The 10958-nt window shown below is 43.5% G+C and overlaps 1 protein-coding gene across 1 annotated transcript; it reads right to left on the reverse strand.

The window, feature by feature from the left end:
- Positions 1-427: 427 nt before the first annotated feature.
- Positions 428-10588, reverse strand: VPS18 (VPS18 core subunit of CORVET and HOPS complexes). The gene is made up of 5 exons (XM_085062420.1): positions 10432-10588; positions 6526-6667; positions 6262-6353; positions 3722-5592; positions 428-2995 (listed from the first exon to the last, which is right to left on the reverse strand). Exons 1-5 carry the CDS (start codon positions 10520-10522, stop codon positions 2267-2269), a joined length of 2925 nt encoding a protein of 974 aa, XP_084918546.1. The 5' UTR covers positions 10523-10588; the 3' UTR covers positions 428-2266.
- Positions 10589-10958: the final 370 nt, after the last annotated feature.

Consider the following 10958-nt stretch of genomic DNA (forward strand, 5'->3'; position numbering starts at 1 on the left):
GGTGCCTTTCCCTACCACCTCATCTCAGGCAAAGACTAGAGAGTTTTTATTGACTTGCTATGCCTTACTTCCCACAGTTTCTTCCAATATTATGGACAGGCAGATCAGTCTGCAATGGTCTATTTAAGTGATGTGACTTCTGTAGCACAAACAGGAAAAGAATGGAGGATTATAGTAATTCTAATATACCAGGAAAGCATCCTGTAAAAGCCCAACAGATGGAACAAGTATTAAGAACATCTCAAAATAGTTTGAAATTACCCCTGCATCAGAATGAACTGATACCCATGTTCTAAAAGGCAGGCAAACAGCTACTTACCTTTGACCAGAAATTGGTTTGGGTGGGAGGTTAATATTGCTTTAGAACGACACATTCAACCTTAAATATCACACTGCTTACAGGAAAAGATGATGATTCACAGGAGTGGCCAGTTATAACAGGTTTAATGGTAAACTTCAAAAGACATCACATTTTGTTTTCATCACAAATTCTTCTGCCAGACCCACTGACTGACTCAAAGCAAAAGGCTATCCAGAGCCAAAGAAAACTACAGCACGTGAGTTTTTAGAACCACTGCTTAATGGAACCACTGAACCAGTGCTTTCTGATAAGCCAGCAAACACACACCACCAGGTTGTAACAAGACTGCCTATCCCATGGCTCCACCAGAGAAAAAAGGATTTTGGAAACTTCAGGTCTTCCTACTTTCATATCTGGTTTTTATTACTCATGTCATTTTACACATATCAAATTCATTCATTCCAGGCTGATGCTCCCAACAAAAGCATTGATGTTCTTCTGAACTCAGAATTCTTAGGTCAGATCCTTGAGGAAACCAATTCATATTCTCCTACAATAACATGAAGACCCATAACTATAACCCTACAAACAGGGTAAGTGGTTAGGAGATTGAGAGAGATACTCATGACAAGCACATATATTCATGTGAAAGAACTGAGAAGGTTTTTCAGAAGACAGGATTTTCTATTGCCTTATTTACAAGAATTGTGTATTTTCATTTAGAACATTCAATTCTTCTGTCAATTACTACCATTGTGATTCAATCCCAAACAGCAAAACTTCATAAAAAATTATTTTCTTCAAAATAAAACAAGGAACCCTTGCTAAACTGCTAACAAAATTTTTTTCTTCTCTCACTTACAGTGTAGTGATTGATACCTTCTGGGAAAAATTTTCCAAGTTGAAGCAATAGATAGAAGCATTGATTTGCAGCCATCTCCAAAAAGTGGAAGGCCAAAGACTGTTTAGGCACAAGATACTGGCTTCAAAGGGCAAAGCAAATTTCACTCCAACAGAACATTTCTGTAGACTATCCTCGAGCAAACCTCTGACTAGATCTTTAGTGCTCAAGTGCAGCTTGAGGAGAAGCACAGCAAGGCAATACAAACAGATTGTGCTCCTGCTTGCAGAGTATCAGCTAAAACTTTACTGCTGCATCTACCAATTCTGGTTTGGGGTGAAGACAAAACCAAGATCCGCTATACAAAGGCAGTCATGGGAGAAACAGGATGGAGAGACGAAGGTAGGAGTGAACAGGCATTTCCAGAAACATTACCTAAAGAAAATCAAAATGTGTGTGGTCTTGTGCATAAAGCTTGTGACAAAGAGAATTACACACCCTGAATTGCAGGCAAATTAGTTTAGTGTATTATGAGACACTCCTGCTTGAAAATTATACATATTCCTGTATCACATTATGTAGAAACATGTACTTGTGTAGCATGATGTTTACAAAATATATATATATGTAAGAGCTTTTTTCCTTTCATGTTCTATGTATGTAACCACATATAACCATGAACTCCCAACAAAAAGGAAACAATGGGCAATTCTAGCTTTGAAAGTGACAAATGAAGACTACACTGCTTAGCGTCCTTCACTACTTTTCTCTTTCAGCTTGTCTTCACCAAAACAAATACCACACAACAGGGCAGATAAATCACAGGCTATTCCCAATTACTTCTGGACAACAAGGCACTCCATTTAGCTTCACACTGAGAACCTCAGAAGAACTGCAAGCAGCAAACATCTGCTAAATATATTCCAGTAGGTTATCTCTAAGTATTGTTAAAGTTCTTAGACAGCCACAGCTATATCTCCCCAGTTCTCTGAACTAATTCTCCCTAACCCTGGTAAAAAGACTGCACTACCCTTTGCACAGAAGTCACTGTGTTCCTGCTCCTGGAGGTTATATTCCCATCACAGAAGCTCCGCACTTTGTTTGACAGTTGAAGATTTGGAAAACTACAGCCAGCTTTGCATCTCCTCTTCATACTTTTGGGGATCAATAAACGGCTTGTCAATGGAGCGGATCATCAGCTCACCACAGTACACACATTCAGCTGCCACAATATCATCAATGTCAGCTTTGATCTGTTCCCGGCTCGGCTGCCCCTTCCCCAAGCTAATGGTATCTGCATCCTTGGGACGATTGTGGCTCTTGGATGGCTGACTGGTAGCTGCCAGCTTCTTCTGAAGATCTTCAAGTTTTGCCTGCTTATAGGCAGGAAGGTTTGGGAAAACTGCTTGAAGGAGACAGTCATAGTGAAACATGTGACCACACAGGAAAAGGTAAAAAGGGCGGTTTAGAAGTGGAAAGTCACAAGCAGCACATTTTTCCTGAGGCTCCACAGAGCCATACTTATTTCTCATTTCCTGGATGTCCTCTCGGATCCTCTTGGCACTTTGTGTCGCTTCCTCCATCTCCCTTTTCAACTCCTCAATGTGCTTGTTGTAGTCCTCCAGGGAGTTACAGATTGCCTCCTTGAAATGGTCAATAGTGACAAAGTCTGGAAAGAATGGCAGCACATCTTCAATCTTCAGCAGGGCACAGCTGGAGAGGCAGGCCATTGCCTTCTTGACATCCTTTTCTTCCTGAACAACATGGCGAGCAATCTTTAACCACAGTTTCTTCCGGAGTTCCTCATCATCTTCAGGAAGATCTGCACAGGACTTGGCAAGATCAACATCCACCTAGAAGTTGGACAGATGAGGAAACAGAGTTAAAGCTTCCCTATTTGTTTATCCACCATTCAACTTCAAAGCCTGCTGTGCATTTTAAAAGGCACTTAGAATACCTCTGCTGCTATCTCATTGCCTAGGACTGCACTACTGGCCTGCTCCTTGTTTACATGTCCAACACCTCTCCTCTCCTCGAGTATTCCTCACCGAAGATTCGCTTGCTATGCAACAGAGAACAAAGGCCAGCAGAGAAAGTGCAAATTCGTGTTATAGTATCTTTGCTGGCCACATGTTTCAGCAAAGACATCGCAATTCCAATACGAAAAAAATCCAACATCTCCCTGAAGGTCAGACTAGGCTGACAAAGGCATTATTCTGTGATGATCACCAAAGCTATGAATAGGAAGTAATTAGAATCCTTAACAACAGCTATACAAATCTTGCATAAATGCAGATATGTTAAAGGTATTTTATGTCAGAGACTGACCTTAAGACAGACAGTACTCCCCCTTGTACTTTCCATGCCCCTACTCTCAGTTATGGCTTGTCAGTCAGCTCCTACTTGAAATAGTTGCAAAAGCACAGAAAAACGTTAAGAGACACATCTTTCTTCCAAGCCTTAGCTGCACAGCTTCAATACCAATGAGTCTGTTCAGTTCCTCTCCATGCTCAGCTGTTCAAGGTAACTTGAACAAGCTACATTCCTGTGTACCACAGCATGCACAGACACACACATACCTGTAAAGCGAGATCCACAGCCTCCTCATACAATTCCATCACTTTGTAAATATGGACACATGCACGGTGGTGCCCGTGCTCTGCACACAGGCGCAATGCATACTTCAGGTCGTAGTGGATCCTGTTTGGGTTGGTTCCTGCTTGCTCCAGGTATGACAGCAGTGAGTCTGGCCGACACAAAGCGTAAAGAGACAACAGGTAATTGTGAATCGCTTGCTGGGTTTCCTCCAGCTGGTAGACACAGAACTCCATATATCTAATGGCTTCATTGATCTGCTGGGTGCTAGCACTCTGGCTGTAGTTAACAAGGGCTGGAATGAGGTTCCTGGCATCCAGTCTGGAGCCCATAGAAATCCAAGCATCAACTACCTTCTTGGGAATATGCTGGATGAGGACTGGAGAGAACTTGTAGAAGAGTTTCTCGTCTCTGTGCCTGGAGAGCACATTTAGAGCCTCATCGTACTCGTCATGCTGGCAGTGGTGAGCTACTACACGCTCGTAATCCTGCATGATGACTGCAAAGTAGACCATGTGTTCTGTGTCGCCATGGCTTGCCAACAGCTCATAAATAGATGCCCGATTATTAAAAAGACAGTCTTTGTTTTTAGGACTGCTGAGGAAAGTGCGAAACTTTTCCCGTGTATCCAAATAGAGATTTCGCTGTGAGGGATCTCCTTGCAATACACCCAGCCAGTTCAGGTACAGCTCTGTCAACCACGTGGTCAGCAGAGTGGTCTGTGTCTTCTCTGAAGGCTTTAGGTTACTTAGCTTCTTAATCAGAAACTCCATCAGGGCCTCTTCTTGCTTGGCTTCAATGAACTTCAGAGCAATTTCCTCGAAGTAGTTCTGGGTCAGTGCATAACATTTGGCACTGTCGAGGTACCTCTTGTTTTGGAAGCAGTGCTCTGCCTCTTTAGCCAGCACAATGTCAAGACACTCTGGACGGTCCTTACAGTACTCTTTTGCTAAATCAAATTTGTTCATATTCATATACATCTTCCACACGTCCCTAGATTCCCTCTGGACATGGTAGCGGAACACTACTTTCTCGGTGTGGATCCATATCTGCTGGACTGTGGGATCTTTAATCATGCGTGTCAGTGAGCCAAACTTCTCCAGGAACAGATCTTGAAAAACAACCTGTCCATTCAGCGTGCAGACAGCCTTCACCCGGTCAGGCAGCAGCAATAGGAAGTGGAACTGGGTAAGTACAATGGATATTGGCTTGTTCACAGTTATGTCAATATCAGAAGGATAAACCCAGACCCGTTCATCACTCAGAATTGAATCAGGACGACTATAATCCAATGTACCATATAAAACCCCATTTCCCATCATCCAGGCAAAGGAGCGTGGATTGGAACGCAGTTTTGGAGTGTAAAAGGCTATCTCACTGAAACCCAAGTTGGCCGGAAACTCCCGAAAACTGGGCAGATGGTCAGAATGCACAGCAAATATGGAACTGAAGCCTTGCTGCTCTGTCCCTTCAGGCACCTTGCCAACAAACTGAAAGAGTCTCTTTCTAGTGGTGGCTATAATAAAAAATTTCCCTTCTATCCCTCGTTCAATTTCCAAGCAGCAGACTGGGGCAGGTCCAGATTCTTCCTCCAGAGTGTAGACCTGTCGGAAGTACTGGTCAGGGTTAGTGCTGAAGAGGCTTCCTTCGCTGACAGAGATTTCAGCCTCGTAGATCTGCCCCTGGGATGTCCCCACCAGGATAGGCCCTGTGTTGGTCTCTGAACCAAGAAATTTGTTCCAGCCCACACTTTCAATCAAGTGTCCTTTCCAGCGGGAGAGTGCCCGCACTTTCTGAACGCTTCTGTTCAGGTAAAGGCATTCGCTGGTGTTCAGAGCAATCAGGAGATGAGAGCCTGCCAACAGCCAAGGGGTATGGGAGGGAGAAGAAGAGAACAAATCAAGGCTGTGCCTAAGCAAGCCAAACTCCTGAGGCTTCTAATCCTAACATATGATAAACTCCAATATCAACATACTTAATCCAAGACTTTCCCAGGCATTTAATAGAATGCAGGGGATTTCCATGCTGGATCAGAACAGTAGTCTGTATGTTGCAAAGTTAAATTACTGGTACCAGATGCTTTAGCAAGAAGGTATACTGTTTCAATAAATGTTCTAAGGATAAACAGTTCTCAGTTCCCTCCTCTCTCTGGCAGTTGGTGAGAGATCTGAGCATTTTCCCAACTTTTGTGTAGTTTCTTCAGATCAGTCTAGGCTACAGTGAACTGCAGATGCTTTATGGCCCTTTCAAAAAATTCTTATATAAACCATACAGCACAGAGCGACTGCAAACATTTCCTTTGATCAGTTTCAGCATCCTTGATCAGAACAGCCTAATTGCACATGTTCATTTCAGAGAGCTCAAAAACACAACCCAGGTACAACAAGCACGTGCTTTATAACAGCAGAAGGCCCACAGAAGATTCATCTATTCTCCTTATGCACAGAACAGATAGAGAACTCCTTTACCAGTGCTTGTTCTGCTCTGTCCACTGTCTGTAAATATCCATGGCCCACTGTCTCACCTGTGTGGTCCAAAAACATCTTGTAGACTTTTGCTTCATCTTTGCGTCCCAGCTCTACCTGATTAGGTTCATCTGGCTTCCCAAGATCAATCCTGCAGAGAGAAACCATGAAAGCACACTTCCAACAAAAGTTCATGTACGTGTAACTCCTTACCCATTTTCCATATTCCCTTTTTATCCAGTTTGCAAATGTAAATTCTCTAACAAGTTAAGAAAAAAAGAGGTAGGAGAAAACAAGCAATAATTTCAGAACTCTGGCATTACCTCAGAAGGGTGTCTTTGCCAAGGCTCATACACAGCTGGTTAGAGGAGACCACTAAGCTGTTAATTTTCTCCGGAGGTGCAAAATCAATCCTCTGCTTGTTAAATATTGGCGTCTCCTTCTCCAGTCGTGCATTGACATATCCTGGAGAAAGAACGTGAACATGTGAAAACTAAACAAGACAAAACCCCACAACAGCAACCTCACACTACATGAAAATCCAGCCTAAAAGACTAGAAGGATCATTGCTTGCTCCAAGTTTTACTAAAAAGGCAGCGTGCTCCACAGAGCATGAACACAGAAAGCAGCACTCACATAGATATGTATAACAGGGAAGAAAAGTATTAATACGCTTTACTGTGTTGTCACAAAACTGCAAACCTGTCATAACTATTAATTTGAAAACATGTAGAATTCCAGAGGATGCCACAAAACTGTCACAAACTGCATAAAAAGCTGAAAATGAGAGTAGGATCACAAAGTGATTTGTTTTCTTTGGTTGACAGTTTATTTGTTTAAGACAGGAAAGAATGGCTGGTATTACACATGACACAAAAAGGGCTCTGGTTGGACACTACCATACAAGTTACCCAAGGGACCACTGCAGTGTTAATTGAAATATATTTCTCTCTTGTTCCATGTTGGAATTGAATGAGCTGCCATACTTTACATCCAACACACAAAAGCTAAAGCTATTTTTAAAGCCATGTTTTTTTCTGTATCCACATAGCAGACTTCATAGAGAAGAGTCTGTTGGACGATTTGCTGCAGAGAACACAGCTGGAGGTCACAGCAAAGGTTTTACCATAACCCTACTTTACCAATCATAACATTATCCTAATTACAACTTTCTAGTTGTTGTTGGAAGGCATGCAAACTACTTATTAGAGCCAAAGCAATAACTAAGACATGGTGATTGCTGAATCGATGCTTCAATCTTGGCATAAATTGCTTCCTCAGCCAAGCCCCATTCATGGTTTATCTTTTCATGGCAAATCCCAAAATGGAGCCAGACTAACCTAATCCTCTGATCTTTTCAAAAACCATGCCCAAATTCTAAGAAATGCCCAATGAAGTTAAGGCTAAAGTAAAAAAATTTGACAAGACAAAGACACCTTACAGGACCCATGCTGCATTTTAAGCCCAAGCAAGCAAACCTGACAAATCAAAGAACTGAAAATGGCCATGTATACAACCAGAGGAAGTAAGTTAATGCAACTAATTAAGTATTCAGTCAGTTTGTTTCATCACAACCAGCTTGGGAAATGTGGCACACACAGCAAGACATGTTGAGGGATTACTTATGAAGGAGATCTAGACCAGCTGCAGGATCCTTGAAGTACTCTTTCTTCAGAAGGAAGATGCACATGCAGGAACTGACAAAGCAACCACAGTCTGAGTAGGCAGCCTTTTGCTCAGCACATGTTTTTTTCTTACACATGAATCCATACCTTAAACATTTGCCGTTTATGCAAGTGTGCATTCTTTTATTTCCAGTTAAGTAGAACTGATGTTCTTAATTTCAGATTAGGGAGCTGCAATGCCAGTTTAAATTTGCTGGTGTGAAGTGCAGTTCAAAACATGTACACAAAGCTCCCAAGGTGCAGATTCACATGATATCACAGCTAACCAATGAGTATGTATTTCTTATATATAAAAGGGAAGGATTATGATGAAAAATCCACATATCAGATCATCAAGTCACATTCATCCAGGTAATCTCAATTTTTTTCAGACTGTCATCTAGCAAAGCAAGGCTGAATCAGACAGCAAGGAAACCTAAATGCAAGAAGGTGAGGGAACAAATAGCACCTCTGCAGAGGTGGGGATTTAGAGTTAAGGAAAAGCTGTTTATGGTTTAATTCAGACATAGTTAAATGTACTGGATTTCAGCATTCTGGACTCTTTAGGCTATTTAAATCCATTGCATTTATAACACCCATAGGACCATCACCACTAACATGAGGATTTTAACAATCATCCCTATTAAAAGGATGAGCTTCCTCAATATGCAGTTCTCTATACAAAGGAGATGTCTATTTTACAACATTTATTCCTTTCAGTCTCCTCCCTCATCCTGCCCCCAATGTCCCTCTTCTGCTCAAGCAAGATTTTACTGCAGCATTTCCCATCCTGACTTCTGGGCAAAGCTGCATATTTCCTTAGACCTTTAATCTATCCAAAGATCAAACTCACCAATATTAGTCAAGTCTAGTGGGTCAAAGTAGGCTTTTCAAAGCTGGAACTACAGTACTTGAAGCTCACAATGCAGCAAGACTTTAGGTTGGGTACAGAGTCACTGATTATCTACAACTCTGAGAAACAGTACCTGCAGTTTAACAAGCACAGGGAACAACTCACTGAAATTGAGGAATAAGTTTCAACATCTTCCAAAATTTCAAACCTAACCTCAAGGAGTACTTTCAGGAAGTTAACTATTATATCTTTTTTCAAAATAAATTTGCTTAAACTTCACATTGCTCACAAATTTTACTAGCCCAAGTTTTATTAAAAATTGCCAGTGTGGTCTGATTTAAGAATAATTGAAATGATGACTAGGCTGTCCTTTTGCAATTAAGCATTTTGCCAACACTAACTGTCAGCAAACAGGCAGATTTCTCAAGTCTAAGACAGCCATGACTGGAGACAGTGTTGCCCCAGTCAAGAAGAAAAGCTGAGTCCTTGAAAATTTATTTTCAGTGACATGGCTTGTCCCAACAGTGTTCTGCACAACACCTATTCAGGCCACTTACTCTTTATCTAACACTACAAAACAAAGTTACTATGCATGTCAAAACAAACAAGGGGAACATACCTACTTCAGTACCTAGGCTCAGAGTAATTCTGTCAGTGTATTTATACTCTGTAGTATACACAACATGACAGAATTTATCAATTCTTATCATATGTATGAACCTCACAACCTTGTTTCCCCAAGATTACCAGCGGGCAACGCCATACAAGGCAAAAAATTGAAAAAATGTGTCCAAGTATTTCCAAACTTCTAACTCAAAAGCATCAGCTCTGCACAGAAGCTGGTACTACCATGACAATACCAGGTAGAACAGAATTTTCATAACCTCCATTTCCCTGCAACACTCAATAAAATATTGAGAGATAGCATCTAGTAGAGAATGGCTATTGAACCTAATAAAGCTTGAATTTGTCATGGAATAATAATGGAATAAATTTCTCTGACATGAAAGAAAAAACTGACTGGTCATCACACCATCCATTACTTTACACTGGTGGGACACCTCCCTGAGCAGTACAGTATATGAAAGCTTCACATCCTCTGACAGAAAAGTTTAATAGTGATACAGACTGCTCTGTTGGTCACCTTGCCATCGTGTAGTCAGCCTAAGGGAACTAGAAACTTTTCACTCTAGAGAAACGAAGTCTTTGGTAAACTGCGGCTGGGTTAGGAAACCCACTCCGTGCAGGAGCAGCTGTGCACACATCCCTAACACCGTAACGCATGGCTTCCTCAGAGAGGAAGGAAAAAAAGGAAGCAAAGCGGCACGATGTTCTCAGCCCTGTAGCACAGCTCTGAGCGGCACAGGGCTGAGGTGTGGTTGGTATAACTTGTGATCGCACAGGCACCTGCGACTGCACGCACCCCTGCTTGCTAGCGCAGCACCTCCAGGCCAGAGCCTCCCACACACAACCAGCACCGCAGGCTCCTTAGTGTTTTGCCAGGAACCAAGTGGTCCCTGTCTCTAAACGCTTCCCACAGCAAGCCGTGCAACAAACAAGCCGCAGCCGAACGCTTTGCCACACACCCGCACAGCGACACACCTCTCCCGGGCAGCGCAGCCAGGCGTGCCCTGCTCCCCACCGGGAGCTGCCGCCTCGCCTCCCCCTCTCAGCAGGAGCACCGCACGCGGCAGGCCCCGGCGCACACCTACCGGAGTGCGGGATGCCCACGCTGGCGCGGCTCTGCTGCCCGGACACGGAGCGGTGCAGGGAATCCTCGTACTCGTCCAGGATGGAGGCCATGGCCCTGCGCGGCCCGAGCGCGGCGCCGCTCAGCTGACCGCGTCACGTGCGCATGCGCCTGCGGGGTGGGACGCTGGGAGGCACCGCCGCGCCTTCAATGGCGCTGGCGCTGCGGCCGGCAGAGAGGGGTTGTTCTTTCCTCAGGGTTGCTGGGGCCGTGCGGTTCGCATCCCGGGCCGTCCTGTCCCTGATGTTCCTCCGGACATGCCAATGCCTTGCTGCCAGGCCCTGGGGCCGCGCAGTGCCCGCGGCTTCTCCTCACCGCCGCTGATAGCAAAAGGCCTGTGTAGAAATGAGAAAGGGCCCACTCGAATAAACAAAGTCGGCACTTTCTGTGCTCCAGTGATAACCAGAAATTCCTCTAGGTGGGTTGTTCACTCTTGCTGCCAATTAGAATAAGATAGAACCACGCCAAACACCAAACCTTGTATTTGCC

This window comes from Lichenostomus cassidix, chromosome 5 (genome assembly GCF_008360975.1).
Source record: "Lichenostomus cassidix isolate B80296 chromosome 5, HeHo_3.0, whole genome shotgun sequence".
Lineage (NCBI taxonomy): Eukaryota > Metazoa > Chordata > Aves > Passeriformes > Meliphagidae > Lichenostomus > Lichenostomus cassidix.

What these genes read in the sequence shown, in the direction of transcription:
- VPS18 (XM_085062420.1), bottom strand. Translation starts at nt 10,522, where the DNA reads ATGGCCTCCATCCTGGACGAGTACGAGGATTCCCTGCACCGCTCCGTG. An exon ending in GGCAAAGACACCCTTCTGAG is followed by an intron (nt 6,354 to 6,525) that starts GTAATGCCAGAG and finishes TTCTCTCTGCAG; the next exon opens with GATTGATCTTGGGAAGCCAG. An exon ending in GATGTTTTTGGACCACACAG is followed by an intron (nt 5,593 to 6,261) that starts GTGAGACAGTGG and finishes GGCTGTTGGCAG; the next exon opens with GCTCTCATCTCCTGATTGCT.